Source organism: Anas acuta, chromosome 17, assembly GCF_963932015.1.
Source record: "Anas acuta chromosome 17, bAnaAcu1.1, whole genome shotgun sequence".
In the NCBI taxonomy this organism is placed as follows: Eukaryota; Metazoa; Chordata; class Aves; order Anseriformes; family Anatidae; genus Anas; species Anas acuta.
In genome coordinates this window covers 2195452-2214094 of record NC_088995.1, presented here as the reverse complement: position 1 = coordinate 2214094, position 18643 = coordinate 2195452, and the positions used below count along the sequence as shown (strand labels likewise).

Sequence of the window (18643 nt, the reverse complement as noted above, 5' to 3'; positions counted from 1 at the left end):
TGCTTGGGCAAACCGCGTAAATCCTGGCCGGTGGGCGAACCTCATTAAAAGGCCTTTTAATTTTGAGGCTCGCGGCTTTCCCGGCAGCGCGTTTAGCGGCGCTTCATTGCTATTCCTTAACACGCCGCGCCCGTAACAAACGAGGAATCTTTAAACCCCTAAATTGCAGAGCTCGCCGAGTAAGTTCCTGGCAAGTGCAGGCTATAAATAATGCAGAATAACTTTGCCCTGATTGCTTCCCCCCTCAAATTAATGCCGGGAGGGGGGTGGGTTTCGGCACACGAGCGTTTCCACCTCCCTCCTGCCTCGGCTCCTCGTCAGGGGACACTGAGCGGTGTCAGCACCGTGCCAACCCCACGCGGGGCTGCACTCCAATATGCAGTTTTCCACCCAAAATGAATTTTTACCCCTTAAAATGAAAGGGCAAGGTGGGCTGGGGCAGGCGCTGACCCCCTTCTCTCCGCAGGGGGCTGCAGGAAGCCCAGCTCACCCTGGCTGCGCGCCTGGGGGAAGCAGAGGAGAAGATCAAGGTGCTCCACTCAGGTAGGGAGGACGGGCTGGGGGGGGACCCGGCCGGCCACGGCATCCTGAAGCCCCCAGCCCGCTTCTCACCCCCCCATCTCCTCTCTTTTTGCCTGCTGCCAGCGCTGAAGGCGACGCAGACGGAGCTGCTGGAGCTGCGGTGTAAATACGACGAGGAGGCTGCCTCCAAGTGAGTGGCTGGGTGCTGAGGGGCACCAAGTGCCCGCAGGAGCACCCCAAGCGGTGCTCACTCCCTCAATCCCACACGTGCCAGAGCCCGTAGCGTGCAAGGGCTTTGGCTGGCCACGGATTTGATGTCCTTCACCTCTGGGCCGGCATCCACGTGCCAGCTGATGCCTCTTGCTTCTCCCTGCAGGGCAGACGAAGTCGCCATGATCATGACGAACCTTGAAAAAGCCAACCAGGTGAGCCGGGAATGAATTTCCAGCGAGTGCAGAGCAAATACCTCGTTTCCCTCCTGCTAAACCCACTGATTCACCCCAAAAATCCCAGTGACCTTTATGCTGGTGCCAGAAAATGGCACAACGGTGGCCAGGCTCCGGCTGGGCTCCCCAAAACTGGGGGGTCCCTGCAAAGAGGGGCTCTGGTTCCCTCTGCACAGCAGCTCCCCCAAAGCGGGCTGGACCCTCTGCCCCATTCTGGGGGGGGTTGAGCTGTGCTTGAGCACCCAGCCAGGGGATGGGCTGTGTGGACGTGGGTGCTGGGACTCCGTTCAGCCCCAGAGGAGGGATGAGGCGTGGGGCACCCCCCCTGACGTGCTTTCTGCTCTCTTGCAGCGTGCGGAGGCGGCGCAGCGGGAGGTGGAGAGCCTGAGGGAGCAGCTGGCGGCCGTCAACAGCTCCCTGCGCCTGGCCTGCTGCTCCCCGCAGGGTGCTGCCGGGGTGAGGAGCACCCATCGTGGCCATGAGCACCCACAGGGGCCAAGAGCACCCATCGTGGCCATGAGCACCCATCGTGGCCATGAGCACCCATCGTGGCCAGGAACACCCATCGTGGCCAGGAGCACCCCACGTAGCCAGGAGCACCCCATGTATCCAGGAGCACCCCATGCAGCCCCGAGTACCCCATACAGTCCTGAGCACCCCGTTGCCCCCAGGAGCACCGTTTTGGGCTCAGGAGCACCCACCACGTGTGGGAGCAGCCCAGGAGCAAAGCGGGAGGGATCCGGGCATTTTTCCACCACTGGGGCTGTGGGGTGGTAGCGTTGGGAATGCCTTACCCGTGGGACCTGCGTCACAGGGAGGGGAATTTGCACCCCCGTAGCGTTGAGCAGAACATGGGCAACCTTTAAGGGCAGAGGAAGGGTTCATCCCACCCCATACCAGCGACAGACCTGTGTCCCCGCGTCGGGTGGCCGGGAGCTGACGGTGTCCCCTCTCCCGGCAGGACAAAGTGAACTATTCCATGTGCTCAGGGTCGAGGCTGGAGGCAGCTCTGGCCGCCAAGGACCGGGAGATCCTGCGGCTCCTGAAGGACGTCCAACACCTCCAGAGCTCGCTGCAGGAGCTGGAGGAATCCTCCGCCAACCAGATCGCCGAGCTGGAGGGGCAGCTGGCTGCCAAGAACGAAGCCATCGAGGTGCGTGCGTGGACCCTTGGGTGGTCCTGAGGGTGGGTGCCAGCCATGGCCAGCCTCGCACCCACCGTGTCTCCTCCGCAGAAGCTGGAGGAGAAGCTGCAGGCGCAGGCGGACTACGAGGAGATCAAGACGGAGCTGAGGTAGGGCTGCTCCCGCGGCCGGGCGGCATGAGGCCACCTCCTCCACCTCACCGCCCCAAATTTTTCTCCCCCAGCATCCTGAAGGCCATGAAGGTGGCGTCCGCCAGCTGCAGCCTTCCCCAGGCAAGTGCCGCGGGGCGGTGGCGTGTGCCAGGAGGCCGGGGGGCACCCGTCGGCCCCACCGCAGCCCCGCCGCCCCGGCCCACCGCCGCTTTGCTCCTTGCAGAGCATGTCGAAGCCGGAGGAGGCCGCCCTGCTGCTGGGGAAGGAGGCTTTCTACCCGCCGCAGAAGTACCTGCTGGAGAAGCCCGGCCTGATGGCCAGCGCTGGTAGGGTAACGGCGGCCATGCCATGCCTTGGGCGCCCTAAGTCGTGGAATCGTGGAGGTTGGTTAGGTTGGGAAACACCCTGAAGCTCACCGAGCCCAAGCACCAACCTAATGCCACCACGTCCACCACTAATTCATGTCCCCGTGTGCCACAGCCCCTCATCATTTTGGTTTTCTGTGTTGGGGTCCAGAGGTAGGCCGTGGCCTGCTGCTTGTGGGTGTCCTTGTGGGCCCAGACGTGGCACGGGCAGGCTGCCACGGCCAAATTTATGATGTTCACCACAGCTTGCCCACCACGGCACCCCCAGAAATGTGGCCGGTGGGACCAGATCCTGCCCCGGTGACCAGAAAGAGCCTGGGGATGGGATATATGGGGCCATTTGGGGGCCAGCCGGCGGGACTATAGTGCGTGTCTGTCTCTCTCGTTCATCTCTAGAGGAGGATCCCTCTGAAGACGAGTCGGGGAAGGACCCGCTGGGCATGGAGCAGCCGTTCCCGTCCCCCCAGCAGCTCCCACAGGCCCCGGCAGACGAGCCAGCTTCCCCTGCTCCCCTCCCATCCCTTCCCGGCCCCGGCCTGGCCCCCGAGGGCCCCCGGACGTTCCCGCTGTCCCCCTTCCCGGGGGGCGAGCGGCTCCCGGGGGACACGCTGCTCCCCAAGCCCCCCCCGCTGCAGCCACCCCCCTACAAGAGCGAGGGTGCCGGCGGGGGGCTGCCCTTCCCCACCGCTTTCTTTGGGGCCAAAAGCAGCGCCGTGCCCCCTGTCCCCGTGCCGCCCGCCGCCAGCCCCCCCGTTGAGCCCGCCGAGGGCGGCGGGGGCAGCTCGGCCGACGAGGAGCAGCTGGATACGGCCGACATCGCCTTCCAGGTGAAGGAGCAGCTGCTGAAGCACAACATCGGGCAGCGGGTCTTCGGGCACTACGTGCTGGGGTTGTCGCAGGGCTCCGTCAGCGAGATCCTGGCCCGGCCCAAGCCCTGGCGCAAGCTGACGGTGAAGGGCAAGGAGCCGTTCATCAAGATGAAGCAGTTCCTCTCCGACGAGCAGAACGTGCTGGCCCTGAGGACTATCCAGGTGCGCCAGAGAGGTGAGTGGTGGGGTGGCCCCGCACACTGGGTCCTGCCCCGCTTGTCCCAGCAGCACCCAAGGGTGCCCTGTGCCATGCTGGGATCACCCAGCCCAGTTCCCTGGTGAGGCAGGAGGTGACACTGCATGGAGTCACCCCCAGGGTTTGTCCCCAGGGGTCCTCAGGAGCTGCTTGCTATGGGACGGGGACCCTTTGGGATTGTCCCGGCAAGCAGCAGCAACACACAACGACCCGGTGTGGAAGGTGCACCCCAAGTCGTGCTTCACTCCTTTATTCTGACAAGTGCCATTTAATTATTCATTAGGCTGTTTCATGGCCTATGAATCGATGTGTGGCGGAATATTTTGTTAAAATAATGAAGTTTTAGTGCTGTGGGACTGCGGTGAAATAATGGCAGTGGCTCCTCGCCCCGTCTCAGAGATGCTCCGGGTGGTGGCAGTGGCATCGGGTCCCTCGGGTGCCCAGCCAGGAGGTGTGAGCTGGTGGCAGGGGCTGGCAACTAATCGGGACCGGTGTTTTTCTTAAAAACCAACATCCCTAAAAATAACTGAACACGAGTAGCAGTAAATACTTCCTGACATACGAGCGGAGCTTGTAAAACCAGCGCCGGTGACAAATCTGTTGTCATGCCTCTTTGATCAGGGAGCATCACACCGCGGATCAGAACGCCAGAAACAGGCTCCGACGATGCCATCAAAAACATCCTGGAGCAGGCGAAGAAGGAGATCGAGTCGCAGAAGGGAGGTGGGTTCTGGCTGCTCGAGGAGATGTCAGGAGTGTGCAGGGCACAAAACAGCCGGGCATCCTGCCCCCGACAGGGCTGGGACCCTGGAGTAGGTGCCCTGGGCTTGTGGATGCTTCCTGGCTGCTCCCATCGGCACACTGGGTGCTGGCAGGGCCAAAAATGAGCTTTTTGGGGCATTTGTCCCAGTGCCATCCGTAGAGATTTGGGAGAGGGGATAAAGAAATCCTGGTAAATATTGTCATGAGTGTGAGCTGTGTGTGCCCCCAGTGCCCTGAACGCAGTGGTTTTGGAAAAGGGCTTTCCGAAACTTTGGGCCTAACCTTTCCCTCCCCCTTCCCCGAAACAGATGATTAAATGAGAAAGCACAATCCATATGGCATGAGGAATCATTAAAGCAGCTGTGCTCACAGTCAATTACAAGAAATGAAATACATTAAAACAGGTAGTCTGCTGAGAAAGCAGAATCCCGGCGAATTAAATTAGACAGGAATGGTGGAAAAACAGGCAGGGAAAACAAACATGTTTGTCTATTGCCATCGTTGGTAATGGGATTTATTTTGCAATTGTCAAAATGGAATCCCACTTAGATACAGGAGTGTCACAGCATTCGCTTCGCTGGATGCCGCCATCCAGGTTTATAATCTGTGCTTGTAAAATCCCTTTTCTCATGTATTTTGAATTCTGGCAGCCTTTTGATCCAAAGTCCTACAAGGAAGAGAAGCTGTTGCCTTTAGCATCAAACCCAGGTTTGGGTGGGGTGGGGGACGTGGCTGGTGGCTGTCCCCAGTGGTCCCACAGCCATCCTGTCCCCTCCAGCAAGGTGTCATCTTCCCACCCAGCCTGACAATTTCCATGCTTGCCATGCTCTGCGAAAGCCGCTCTGTTATTAAGCAAAGGCAGAGGAAGGAAATGCAATTAACAGCCCATCCTGCAGGAGTTTTAATGGGATTAAAAAAGCAGCAAGGAAAGAAATCCCACGTAGGCACAGCGCAGTGACAGTGGCCTGGGTGTCGCTGATGCTCTGGCTCAGTTTTCTGAAGCTGCTCCACCAGCATCTGGTGATGTCCCCATCCCCAGAGCCGCTCCCTGGAGGAGGGGAGGGCTCCATAAACCCAATTAAAGCAGGGGAGACTGAGGCAAGAGGGTTCTGGACAGAGCACAGCCAAGACCTTTTGCATTCGAGGGAGCAACCCCTAAAATTTCAAACCCCTCCCTCCATCAGACCCTAGCCCGGCACCTCCATCTCCCCCACCGAGCTCTGCGCCTTGGGGCCCCCCCTCACTCCCTTTCCTTGCAGGTGAGCCCAAAAACCCTTCGGCGTCTCAAGCGCTGGCCAACGGGGCGGGTGGCAGCAGCTCGGAAGATGCCATCAAGAGCATCCTGGAGCAGGCCCGGCGGGAGATGCAGGCGCAGCAGCAGGCGCTGCTGGAGATGGAGGCAGGGGGCAGCGGGCGCCCCGGGGGCACGCCGCCCGCCGAGCGCTCCACGCTGGCTGCCGTCAGCCAAAACATCGTCCCGGCATACGTCAAGCAGGAGGAGGGGAGCGGGGCCAGCCCCGGCCCCCCGCAGACACCCCTGGCCGTCCTCTCGCCCGCCGCCTTCGTGCAGAGCATCATCCGCAAGGTGAAGTCGGAGATCGGCGACGCCGGCTCCTATTTCGACCAGCACTGGGCGTCGGAGCGCAGCCTGCTCAGCCGGCCCTACACCTCCGTCTCGCCTTCGCTCTCCTCCTCTTCCTCGAGCTATTCCGGCATGGCCAACGGCCGGGGTTGGCCGAGGGGAGAGCCCAGTGAGAGTGGAGCCAACGAGGACGAGGTGCCGCCGGCCGAGGATGAGCCCCACCGGCTGACGGAGATGAAGACGGAGGGCGCGGGCACGGAGCCAGTGGCTGGTGGAAGGCTATCCTACTACCCCGCCTACGTGCCACGCACCCTGAAGCCCACCGTGCCGCCGCTGACGCCGGAGCAGTACGAGATGTACATGTACAGGGAGGTGGACACGCTGGAGCTGACCCGGCAGGTCAAGGAGAAGTTGGCCAAGAACGGCATCTGCCAGAGGATCTTCGGAGAGAAGGTAGCAGCCCGGGGAATGGGGTCTGGTGTCCCCTCTTTGGGGTGGGGGGGGTCTCCCCTTTAGTGCCTGGGGGTGGTTGATGTCCTCCTGCCAGGGTCCCCGCTGTGCCCCAGTGGGTCCCCTCGGTGGATGCTGAGTCCTCAGTGCCCAACCCAACCCCAAACGGTCTCCTGGTGGCCAGGGTGGGGACGATGGCAGCAGCCCCTCGGGTATAACCCTGTGCCGTGCCCAGGTGCTGGGCCTGTCCCAGGGCAGCGTGAGCGACATGCTGTCGCGGCCCAAACCGTGGAGCAAGCTGACGCAGAAGGGCCGGGAGCCGTTCATCCGCATGCAGCTCTGGCTGACGGACCAGCTGGGACAAGGCATCAGCCAGCAGCCGACCCCCTCCCAGGGTAAGTGCCACCGCTGCTCCTCAAACACCCCTCTGACGTTGGCATCCTAATGCAGCAGGGTTTTCTTGAACCCCAACCCCACTGCTGGCAGCTGCCCCGTGCCACCCACAGCCCCCCAGCACCCACAGCCCGCATCCCACCAGCATCGGGGGGTGGCGTTCATCTGTCTCTCCAAAGCCGCCCCCCCCGACTCACCCAACTCATTCCAAACCCCCTTAATTAGTATGTTAGGCAAGGTAGGGCTGCTGCTCAGATCCTTCAAATGTTATTTTGTCAGAAACGGGTTTTGAAAGTCATCAAAAAAAAACAAAAACCACACACAACAAAAATCCTTGGCTTTGTGCCTGGAATAAAGCAGTAGCTGGGTTTTTATTTTAATGTTGTGTTTTCTCTCTTTAATTATTCCACCGCCGCTTCCTACTTGGCCGTCGATGCTGGCGAGGCTCTGCTGGCTTTCCCCCTTTCAGGATTAATAAATAATAATAATAAATAAATGAATAATAAAGATAACCTTTACATTCCCACTGCCGTCCTCTCCCTTGACCCATGCCAACGCCCGCTCCATCATCCCGGTGGGACGTGGGTTTGGGTAGCGGGTCCCACCGGTGCCACTAACCCGTCCTCTCCCGGTGCCTCGCAGCCAGCCCCGCCGAGCCCCAGCCGTCCCCCTCGCCGCCCCCCAGCCCCACCGAGCACGAGAAGGGCTCTCAGGAGCCCCTCACCCTCGCCCTGGAGAGCAGCAAGGAGAACCAGCAGCCCGAGAGCAGGGCGGCGCCGGGCAAGGCGCACCCCAACAGCCAGGGCCCCGTGGGCATCCAGGAGATCGTCGCCATGTCCCCCGAGCTGGACACCTACTCCATCACCAAGAAGGTCAAGGAGGTGCTGACGGACAACAATTTAGGTGCGGGTGGCGCCGGGTACAGCGCTGTCATCCCCTTTTCTGGCTGTTTTTCTGGCGAGGCCGGGGCGTTCGGGTGCTCGGCAGGGGTGGCGCGGTCCGTCCCGCGCTAACCGCCTCTGCTTCTCCTCCGCCAGGCCAGCGGCTGTTTGGGGAGAGCATCCTGGGCCTGACGCAGGGCTCGGTGTCCGATCTCCTCTCCAGGCCCAAGCCGTGGCACAAGCTGAGCCTGAAGGGGAGGGAGCCCTTCGTCCGCATGCAGCTCTGGCTCAACGACCCCCACAACGTGGAAAAGCTGCGCGACATGAAGAAGCTGGAGAAGAAAGGTGAGCGCGGGGGCCGGGCGGCGGCGGCGGAGAGGGGCGGCCGGGGGCGAGCGGCGTGCAGCTCCTTCTCCTTTCCTGCAGCCTACCTGAAACGTCGCTACGGGTTGATGAGCGCCGGCTCGGACAGCGAGTCCCCCAGTGCCCGCTCCGAGTGCGCCAGCCCCGGTCTGCAGCCCCAGGACCTCAGCCTCCTGCAGATCAAGAAGCCGCGGGTGGTGCTGGCCCCCGAGGAGAAGGAAGCCTTGAAGAAAGCCTACCAGCTGGAGCCCTACCCGTCCCAGCAGACCATCGAGCTGCTCTCCTTCCAGCTCAACCTCAAGACCAACACCGTCATCAACTGGTTCCACAACTACAGGTAGGGTGCCGAGGGGACGTGCCCAGCAGGACGCGGTGGCACGGTGACCACTCCTCTTCCAGGAGAAGAGATTTGGGGACGTGGGGTCCCGTGGGTGCAGGATTGCAGCCAAAATGCTGCAGGAACCAGGCTTTGGTCTTGTAATGCCAATTCAGGGATCCTGAATTTTCCTCCCCCAATCTCACACCGAGCCGTCGGTGGCCTGGGGGAGGTTTTAGTGCTGCGTGGAGGGGAGCAGCACGGTCCGAGGGGCTGTGCCCCCTGCCGCTGTGTAACACAGCATTAAAAGGCATGTAAGCACTCACACTGAGTCCACTCAGCCTGCGAGTGTTGGTAAATATCTATAGGAGCTGGCTGAATTTTCTCACACAAAGCCCTTGCTCATTGGGAAGACGCAGAGGAAAGCTTGGAAAATCAGGCTTTTTGGAGAAATACTGACTAACGTGGTTTTTTAAGCCCGTGACTTTTCCCCTCGTGTTGTTCCAGGGAAGTCACTCCTGCTCTCGGTGAACAAAAAAGCCCTGGAATAGGTCTTCAAAAAATGATATATTAAAAAAAAAAAAGGTAGTGGAAAATGCGTGCAGAAGTATGTCAGCGTGGAAGGCTGCGGGTTGGAAAGAGCCCAAAGTGTTGCAAAATAGTTTCCGCTTTCACGCGGCAGCACCGCGCTGTCACCAGGAGGGGTTGACGCAGGCAGGCGGGCGACGCCGTTTTGGCTTTCGAGCCTTTCACACATCAAGTGATTTGATTGACTCCCCCCCAAAAAAATGCTTTAAAGGATGACAAGTCGGGGTTGTTGTGTGTGCAGCGATGTTGTTGCGTTTTTCAAAGCGAAGCGTTCCTGGCTGGAGATGCTTTTTGCCAAAGGGGATGGATGCTGATGCTCCGTGCTCGTGTCCCCGCAGGTCACGGATGCGCCGGGAGATGCTGGTGGAGGGCACGCAGGACAACGACACGGACCCGGAGCAGAGCAGTGGGGCAGCCAGCCTGGGGCGCAGGGCCCCGCACAGCCCCGACTCGGACACCGAGGACCGAAAACCCCTTTTCGAGGGGAGCGAGCACCCCTGCGCCGGCGAGGTGAAGGTGAAGGAGGAGCAAGGGGAGGCAGGCGGCTGGGGCCACCGACGGGACTCGCGCAGCCCGGCCAGGGCAGCAGAAGGGACTGGGCCCCCGCAGGAAGAGCGAGGAGGAGCCCCCCGCGCCACCGCCCCCAGCGCCGGCAGCCTCCCGCGGCGGGGAGGCCGTGCCGGAGCCTCCGGGGGTCCCCCACCGCCACCACCGCACCCCGACCCCGGTGGCTCCCAGTCGTCCACCAGTTCATCCCGCTGCAGCCTGGAGGTGTCCCCCAGCTCACCTTCAGCAGCTTCCTCGCCCGGCCTCGCCGGCTCGGCCTCACCAGGACCATCCTCAGCCGGGCCGGTCTCACCGGCGTTGCCTCCGGCCCCCGGCCCCCGGCTCAGCACCAGCGTCCAGCGGCGCCACGAGAAGATGGCCAACCTCAACAACATCATCCACCGCCTGGAGCGGGCCGCCAACCGCGAGGAGGCCCTGGAGTGGGAGTTCTGATCCGCCCCGCTGCCTTGGATATATGTATAAAAACACACACACACATATATATATTTTGGTAAATTCAGCGCGCACCCAGAGGCGGACCCGGCGACGGAGGGGAGCAGCCCCGGTGGAAGGGGGACGCCCGCTACGAAGCTGCCCCCCGCTTTTGTTTTAAATGTGAAAAACTGGGAACGATTTTAGAAAAGAAAAAAAAAAAATATTTATAGACCTCTTTTAGATATTTTAATAAAAGGATACTTTGGAATTTATTAACAGCTTAAGCTGCTTTGATATTAAAGATAGCTATAAAATCAAGATGATGTAGCAGTCGTGTCATTAAATGTACACTGAAGTCTTGTAGTTTGCCACTGGATGAGATTAAAAAACAAACAAACAAAAAAAAAATAAAACACAGAAAAGACTTATTGAGCAAAGCCATCAAGAAGCACTATGAGACTGACCAAATTTAATAAACTTTTGCATAGCGGTTTTCCACATCTGTCTGTAAGACACTGCATCGCTTCGGCCCCATCCAGAGACTGTGTTATAGTCCATGAAGACTCTAAATTGAAAACCTTGACGCCATCGAGTATGTATTTAGTTCTGGTGGTATGTTTTTGCAACCTTTGTAACCCAGAATGTCACGTGCAGTTGTATATGTTGTAGAAATGTCTGCAATAGCCTTCTTGAACAAGATGTAGCATGGTACGAACGCGGGCCCTCGCGCTTCCTCGAGTCAGCAGCCGGTGCCAGCCCCGAGCGAGGACAGCACCTGCCAGCCACTCCAAAAAAAAAAAGGCAAAAATGACCCAGACAAAGCAAGCTGTCTCTAATTTTGGTGGAGAGAAATGGGAAGAGGTAGCCGGGGGTGATGCCCAAGGCAGCTCTGGCTGGCTGGGACGGTGCCCAGGTGCCTGCACTCTGCTGTCCTCCTTTTGGAAAAGGAAATCAAAGAGGAGCCTCCGAGCCCCGCAGCTCCAGTGCTTGGGGACAAGCACTGAAAAAAGCCAGGACACCCCCTGCTCGGGGGCTGTCCCTGCACAACGTCCAGCGTTGGGGGCTGAAGCACTTTTTTGGTTCGGAGGCTCAGGGCTGTGGGCAGGAGGAGCGTCCCCTCGCTGTGGCCGTGCCCCCTCGCTGTGGCCGTGTCCCCAAGCGGTGGCTTTTACAGCATGGCTGGGACGAGCCCTGGGGTTTCGAGCTGTGCTCCTGCCCTGCGCTTTGCTCGGGGCTGACCTGCTCAAAGCATGATGGTGCCTTGGCTTCCCAGCACTGACCCCGTGCAAAGCTGTAGGAGCAGCACGGTGGCACCCGCCAGCCACGCGCCACCAGATCGCTTCCCAGGGGCACCCCAACCCCGCTGTCCCCGCTAACGAAATGCCTTTCAGAGAGGAGGGTGGGTTGCGTTGGGTTGTTCTGTGCTGTTTCCTGTCTGTTCAGTCTCTCGATGCATTTTGCAAGCGCCAAAACCCCGGGGTGCCACGCTCCCAACCCCACAGCCGGCACCCGGCAGAGACATCGGCAAAGCCCCGCGCGCCGTCGGCTGGGAGAGCTCGGTGCCAGGCCCCGAGGCTATGCATTGAATAGTTTTCCACTGTAGACATTTTTATCAGAATAGAAGGTATTTTTATACTCTGGTGGTCGTCAGGGAGCGATTTGAAAAGCCGAACCCACTTGGCTCTCCAAAGGCAAGGCTCTGCAGGCACCGCAGCCCTGCCCGCACCGGCGCGAGCTTGCCCGAGGTGGCTCCTGCTGCTGCCACCGCCCTGCCGACGGTCGAGGCGTACCCATGGCCCTACTGTTCCCCGTAGTGTGCTAGTGTTAGCTTTAGTGGAACGGGATTTGATGAAGCACTTAGGGATAGCCTTTTCGAACACGGAAATCCTGTTGTACTAAACGCTAGTGGGACATACCGATGACATTTTGTTGGGCTCCTGTACTGTACTTCAAAAGTTTCTATGAGATCGACGAACTTTGTTAAAAATTTTGGAAGGAACAAGTTCTGTAAAGAGCCACTAAATACAGAAGTTGGATAAGACTCTGGCGTTGGGGTGTGTTTGTTCGTGGGGCTGAGATGTGCGGTGTCGGCTCCCTCCGGGTCGCATCCCTGCTTTGGGTCTTGTGGCCATCCGCACCTCCCAGTGCTCTGGGAAAAAAAAGGGGGGTGTTAAATGGGGTCAGCCCAGCTCAGGGTGCAATCCTGCCCTGTGCCAGGACATCCCTGGCATGGGTTTGCCCCGGCACAGCTCTGTTCTGGACCACGGCTGCTTTAGTTTCCATCAGGAGCCGCCTGACCCTACAGAGCTCGGCACCGCCTGGCAATTTTGTAGCCTCCGCCACGAGGCGGGGGTGTTTGCGTTTGATGAATTAATAAATCCATATGTTGCGTATCTGTTTAAGCTTGTTTGTCGGCTAACACGTCGGGAAGGATTTATTTTTAATGAATATCTGAATGGCTCGAGAAGCTCGGCCGGCTGCCATGGAAACTGCAGCCCTGCTCTGCCTGACGGGGCCACGGTCCCCAGCTGGGTGCTGCGGGGGGGGGATCATCGCCCTGGATGCCCTCACAGCACCACTCCGAGCACCAAAACATGCAGCAGGATGGCAATGCCCAACCGGGAGCAGGACTAGGTGAGATCTTGAGCCTGGCTGGCTTTCTGCCTCCGTTTCCCCAAAAGGACCCCTCCCAGGATTGACCCGAGGAGCAAGGAGCTGGGGATGTGCGTGCGGCTGGGGCAGGGGCACGGGGTTGTGTTGGCTCCTTGCACGGCAGCAGGTCCTGGTCCCTGTGTGACACCACCACCAGCACAGCGAGGGGACAGGCAGGGTGTCCCTTCCCTGGCTCAGTCATCTGGCTGGGGACATCCCACCAAGGGCACCCCCAAACTGGGCTCTCTCCTCCCTGCAGGGCGCGGAGAGGTTTTAGCACCAGCAGCGTGCTCCGAGGCAGCCGGTGCCTAATGAAGCTAGGAGCTAATGGAGATATTTGACTGGGAGGGTTCGGATTATTGGAAAAAAAATAAATTCTGCGGCTTGTTTGCAGACAATCTGTCTTCCATCTGATGACTCTTCTGCTTCTGCCCAAGCTGGCAACGCCGCAGTGATTTGTGTGTGAAGATAGCAGCGGGGATGGCTGGCTGGTTCATCCCCATCCTCGCCGGCACACCTGCCAAGCCACAGCCACGCGGATTTATGATCTTCTGGCCTCTGCCATGCAAGTCCTGTCCCTCCAAAGGCAATCGCTGCTGCAGCTCGGATGGGCGAGGTGATGTGCTTGCTTCCAGCAGCTGCTGGGGGCATCCCATCCCATCCCATCCCATCCCATCCCATCCCATCCCATCCCATCCCATCCCATCCCCATCCCCATCCCCATCCCCATCCCTGCAGGCAGGGACCTGGGGCAAGCCCCCCACATTGGCCTCGTCCTCCTGGGGTGACAGCACCCCGCCTGGCCCCATGGACATAATAGGGACAGGAGGGGGGGGGTTAAACCCGCTGGTTAATTCCCACCTGAGCCAAACGCGCAAATGAGAATCAGAGTTAGGAAGGAAACTCTGAAACTGTTTATTGTAGGAAAAACACGAGCCAGTTCTGGGAAGGCAGAGGGAGAGCGAGACGGAGCCACTCAGCCAAACCCCAGGTGCTGCCGGTGCTTCTTCCCCCAGAAAACCTGGAGAGGAGGGGATTCGGCAGAGGCAGCACAGGAGGAGCTGGTGCAACGCCCGGCTGCAGCACTGTCCCTTGTGCCCGAAGCACAGGAAAGGGCCGTGCCCATGAATTAACAGAAACGTGCACATCACACCGGGGTGCCACCCTGCCCCTGTGCCCGTGGTGTGGGTGCTGGTGCAAACCACAGGGGGAACAGCAGAGAAACGTCTGCAGGAGACCCCCAAACCGCCAGCGGTGGCCGCGCTCTGCTTTGGCACATGAATCACTCGGCGCCCTCCACCGCTGACACATACGTTCCTGTTCGGTGCCGTGATGCTTCCCCTTTGTCAGCCAGCCCACGGATGATGCCCTGCCCTGAAATATCCGTCCCGAAGCCCTGAGGGACGTGGCCGGGAGCACGGTGAGGCTGAGCAGCAGGAGCCCGGTTCCTGCGGGGCTGCCGGCAGCGCACGAGTCCCCCGGTGGCACCGGCTGCGTGGTGGCCGCTGCGAGCTGTGGTGGCACTGGGGAAGGCCTGCGTGCGCCCATGTTTTCGTTCTTCAAACCACATCCTGCCAGAGCTTAGGGATGCAAAGGAGCTCCTCTGAGATCAGGGAAGGCGGCACAGCCCCCCCCAGCAGCGAAACACCCATCCGAACCCTCCCCAAAATCCTCACGGGTGCATAACCCCCTGCCGGAGCACCGGGAGCTCCGAGCAAACCCAGTTTCCAAATGAAATCCACAGGGGCTGCGCACCCCAGGTGGCACCGAGGGTACAGGGAGGGCCACCAGGGCCTGACCACGTCTCAGGGCTGGTGGTCGCGCTGCCTCTCCAGCCAGTCCTGCCGCAGCCGGGCCACCTCCCGGCCGTACCGCTCGTGGAGCCGGCAGAAATTGGAGCAGCTCTCGGTTGTGGCAGCCCCGGCGCTGCCCGGCTCGCCGCTGGACGCCCGCCTGCGCGGTGGCAACGGCGGTGGCCGCGGGTTGGTGTCATCATCGCTGCCCTCACAGCTGGTGGCATCGGGCAGCCGGTCGGTGCCTGGAGTGTTGTTCCACACCGCGCAGCCATTCTCCTTCGGCGGCACGGCGGGCAGAGCTGGAAGCCTCTCCGGGGATTGCTCCATCCCCGAGGGCTGCGGCTTCCAGGCAGCAGGAGCGTGCCGGCAGCACGGGCGCCCAGCGGCCAGTCCCCAGCGCATCTCCTCCAGCTGCTTCTCCAGCTCCCGCACCACCAGGCGCATGTAATCGAAGCTGGCCCGCGACAGCGACTTCACCCACGACTCCATGGCAGCCTGGCTCTCGGCCGCCAGCACGTAGGTGCGGGATTTGGTGCCGCCGAAGCGGATGGCGAAGGCGAACTCCTCGGCCGAGTCGCAGAGCTCCACCGTGCAGCCCTCCAGCACGATGACGCCCACCGGCTCGCGGCTCTCGCGCTCCTCGAAGTAGAAGAGCATGTTGCCCTTCAGCACGAACCAGCGCCGGTGGTAGGCTGTGTGCCGCTCGCCCCGCTTGTAGAGGAAGCCGGCGTTGTCGGCGGGCGAGTCGCAGGTGGCGTAAAACGCCAGGCTCCGCTCGTTCAGCTTCATGGCTCCGCGCCCTGCGGGGAGGAGAGAGCCCGGGGTTGAGCGTTAAGAATCCGACGGCTTATTTTGTTCCTGGTGGCCTTGGCACCCAGGAAATGGAGCTGGGATAATAAAACCGCGGCCACGTTAACCCCGCTGCGGCCGGCGGGTGCTGCCGGCTGGGGGCTCCCCGGGGAGGGGTTCCCCCCTACCTGAGCGTTTTCCCATGGAGGAGCCCCGGGCAGGGCTGGCCCCGCTGTCCCACGTCCCCTGGTGCAGGTGACCTTATCGCCGTGTTTGCCTTGTGTCGTGGCGCTCCTCCCTGCCGCGCACGGGGAGGGTTTATGGCCTGCGCCACAGATCCGGCTCACCGGGGACCGTGTCACCCAGGGCGAGGCCCCCCCCTCCTCACGTCCCCCTCGCCAGCCACTTCTTTCCACCCACCTGGACCTCACGGGCACGGCTCTGCCTCTAGCTCCGGGCTCCAGCTGCCACCAGCATCAGGGACACAGGAGCACTGGGTGTGGGGCCGGCCACTGGCACGGGGCTGGCACCTCGCTGTCCCCCCAGCCTGGACACCCTCGGTGGCACCTCGCTGTCCCCCAGGGCTCGGCACCCTTGGAGCACCCCCAGTGGAGCACCCGGTGGATCCAGGCGAGGATCAGTGCTCGTTTCCACCCGGCCCCACCGTGGGGTTTGGGGAGCGAGCGGGTGCCCCTTCCCCGGCTGCTGGGGGCACCCCTGGGGACCCCAAAAATCCCGGGCACCTTTGGGGACGGCGGGGGCGCTCCCCTCCTGGGCGGCACGAGCACCGGGACGGCCCCGGCCGAGCCCCACCACGGCTTCCCCAGCCCCGGGCGCTCCGGTTCCCGCTCCGGTTCTCGCTCCGGTTCCCGCTCCGGTTCCCGCTCCGGTTCCCGCTCCGGTTCCCGCTCCGGTTCCCGCTCCGGTTCGGTTCGGCGCCGCCCCCGCCTCCAGCCCCGTCCCGGCTCCGCCCGCTCCGGTCCCCCCCCGGCCACCTTTTGTCCTCGGCTCCCCGGGCTCCGGCGCGGCTCGGGCCGGCCCCACAGGCGGAGCGCAGCCTCCCGGCTCCTCCTCCTCCTCCTCCTTCTTCTCCTCTTTCTCCTCCTCCTCCTCCACCGCCCTTCGCCACGGCCCTGAGTGGGGACCCGGGTTGGCCCCAGCCCTCGGGGGGTCGCGGCGAGGGGCGCAAATGCAGACCTGGGAGGCGCACACGCAGGGATGGATGGATGGATGGATGGATGGATGGATGGATGGATGGATGGATGTGTGTGTGCACGGATGCGTGCCTGGATGTGTGGGTGGATGGATGCAGGGGTGCACAGATGCACGGATGGATGCCCAGGTGGAAAACCAGCAGCTCAGTGCTCACAGCGCTGAATTTTTGAGCCAGCTTTTTGGTGTGTGCGCCCAGGAGCGCCCGGCGGAGGGCGAGGGGTGGCTGGGTGCTCCAAGCTCAGCGGGGAGGGCTGGAGGAAAAGGTGGCAGGGGAGAGGCTGGTCCTGCGTGGGTGGGTGAGCTGCTTGGTGCAGTGCCAAGCTGCAAGTCCTGGCTGCTCTCCTGCTCTCCGAGCTGTGTCCTTGGGAGAGGACAAAGCGGCCGGAGAGGGGGCTGTGCCCATGTGGGGGGAGAAGAAGCATTGAGGAAGAAGCTGAGCGGTCTGGCCAGCCGTCTGGGGGCAGGTGATTACCAGTGTGAGGAGCTGGAAAGCAGCGGGCGATGAGCCATGAGCTGGGCTGGTGCAGGCACTGGAGGCACCGGGCGTTGTGCAACTGCGTGGGCAGGGACCGCGACCCCCTCGCTGCTTCCTGACGGCGGAAGCCGCGCGGCACTCGAGCCACTGATGCGCTCGGCCAGGCGGCCAGGGCTTGCTCCATCCAGGCCAAGGGTGAGCGGGTCCAGCTGAGCCATCCACGTCCCGGGACAGCCACAAACTTTTGCTGGGAGAAGCTTTCCGTGCTCAAAGCACCGCCAGCCCAAGAGCCACCTTGGCAGCGTTCCCATCCTCACCGTGCCCAATAAATACCAGCCTCACGGAGTCACTCTCCCTGTCTCTGTCCATTTCCTGCAGTTCCTTCATTCCCCTGTTCTGCAATCTGGATGGTTCAGCAAAAATGGTGCTGGCATTTCTTTTGAAGGACACCGACAAAGATATCCTGCCCTAGGCAACAACCGTTGCCTACAGGTTGTGCTCCAGGCTTTGCAACCTCTGCTCGGGGCAGAGGTTTTCAGTTCACCAAGGGGTTCCTCCATCGCTTGCAGACTTTCTCTTTCGGTCTGTAAAAAGGGATTTAAAACAGCACTAAAACCATCCGGCCTTTATCTTCCCTCCTGAGCGGAGTGGCTCTGTTCAAGGCCGCTGATGTGAAGCCTTGGCTCTCTGCAGCGCTTATCTCCCCGCCTGGCTGCGAGGTGCCCTTTCACACACCCAGATTAGGAGGGAGAAGGCCCGTGGGGAGAAGCAAGACCTTTTTTAAACCAGCCTGGGAAACTGCAAAAAAGCAGCCACAGCCCTTTGCCAGGACTCCAAAACCCTGAATGCTTCATGCAGCCCCATTTAGCAGAGGTTGTTCCCCGCTGGGTGCCTGGCCCCTTCCTGGGGAGCCCCTTGGCGGCTGCTTTGGAGAATCACCCGAATTCTTCCAGAATCTCCAGCAAAATTCCCCGTGAGTTTTGCTTCCCGTTGGGTCTCCCCTGGGATGGCCACGTGTCTCTGCACGGCCTCCAGCACTTCCCCTTCCGAGCAGCCCCGTGATGTTTTCCCTGGTGTCCCCGCAGCGGCCTCCCAGCCGGGGGAGCGGAGCCCGTGCCTCGGTTTCCCCAGGCAGGGCGCACGGGATAACTGAACGCCCCACCTTGACCCCGCTTGGCAGTTAGGAAAACAGAGAAGAAGAGGGGCTGAGAGGAGAAAAGAGGCTGCTGAGCACCCTTTTTTTTGGACACTGCCTTCGGACTCCTCTTCCCACTGGAAGACGGTGACGGATGGGCGAGCTGGCACCGCAGCGCGGAGAGGTGCCCGAGGCAGCCTCTGGCTCACGGGCAGCGCTGGCTCGGCGGGGCCAAACGAGGAACCGTGGGGTGCTGGGGTGCTCCCAGCCACATGGGGGGCGAGCTGGGACCCCCCCCGGGGCAGAGCGGGGGCCCCTGCGCTGTGCAGTGCCGCGGCCGCCCGGGAGGTGGCAGCTGGAGCCCGGCCGTGCGCGGGGCTGGGGAGGCGCTGGGGGCACGGCTCGAGGTGGCAGCACCGGCAGCGGTGTCAGCATCACCTCCTTCCCCCATCACCACCATCAGCAGCACCTCCTTCCCCAACACCTCCTGTCCCCAACACCGCCAGCATCACCGTCACCGCCACCTCCGTCACCATCGCCACCACCATCGCCCTCACCACCATCACTCTCA

At 61.4% G+C, this 18643-nt stretch overlaps 2 protein-coding genes across 12 annotated transcripts in view; one reads left to right on the top strand and one right to left on the bottom strand.

Moving 5' to 3' along the window:
• Positions 1–12051, top strand: part of CUX2 (cut like homeobox 2) — a 56406-nt gene extending 44355 nt beyond the window's left edge. For all 6 annotated transcript variants that reach the window (XM_068653747.1, XM_068653746.1, XM_068653748.1 and 3 more), the window contains 16 exons: positions 467–543; positions 646–712; positions 899–947; positions 1320–1424; positions 1930–2121; positions 2203–2261; positions 2336–2384; positions 2488–2590; positions 3026–3673; positions 4316–4417; positions 5716–6491; positions 6724–6883; positions 7524–7784; positions 7919–8107; positions 8189–8462; positions 9368–12051. In XM_068653747.1, the coding sequence (XP_068509848.1) occupies positions 467–543; positions 646–712; positions 899–947; positions 1320–1424; positions 1930–2121; positions 2203–2261; positions 2336–2384; positions 2488–2590; positions 3026–3673; positions 4316–4417; positions 5716–6491; positions 6724–6883; positions 7524–7784; positions 7919–8107; positions 8189–8462; positions 9368–10028 (3772 nt within the window). In that variant the 3' untranslated portion in view covers positions 10029–12051. The remainder of the gene's footprint in view (positions 1–466; positions 544–645; positions 713–898; positions 948–1319; positions 1425–1929; positions 2122–2202; positions 2262–2335; positions 2385–2487; positions 2591–3025; positions 3674–4315; positions 4418–5715; positions 6492–6723; positions 6884–7523; positions 7785–7918; positions 8108–8188; positions 8463–9367) is intronic.
• Positions 12052–13553: 1502 nt separating this feature from the next.
• Positions 13554–18570, bottom strand: PHETA1 (PH domain containing endocytic trafficking adaptor 1). Of its 6 annotated transcripts, none has more exons than XM_068653675.1 (3): positions 16243–18570; positions 15436–15545; positions 13554–15258 (listed from the first exon to the last, which is right to left on the bottom strand). In XM_068653675.1, exons 2-3 carry the CDS (start codon positions 15449–15451, stop codon positions 14468–14470), a joined length of 807 nt encoding a protein of 268 aa, XP_068509776.1. In that variant the 5' UTR covers positions 15452–15545; positions 16243–18570; the 3' UTR covers positions 13554–14467. The 6 variants fall into 6 exon arrangements, with proteins under 6 accessions (XP_068509776.1, XP_068509775.1, XP_068509777.1 ...); XM_068653674.1 differs by lacking the exon at positions 16243–18570 and adding an exon at positions 15668–16231; XM_068653676.1 differs by lacking the exon at positions 16243–18570 and adding an exon at positions 15991–16231.
• Positions 18571–18643: the final 73 nt, after the last annotated feature.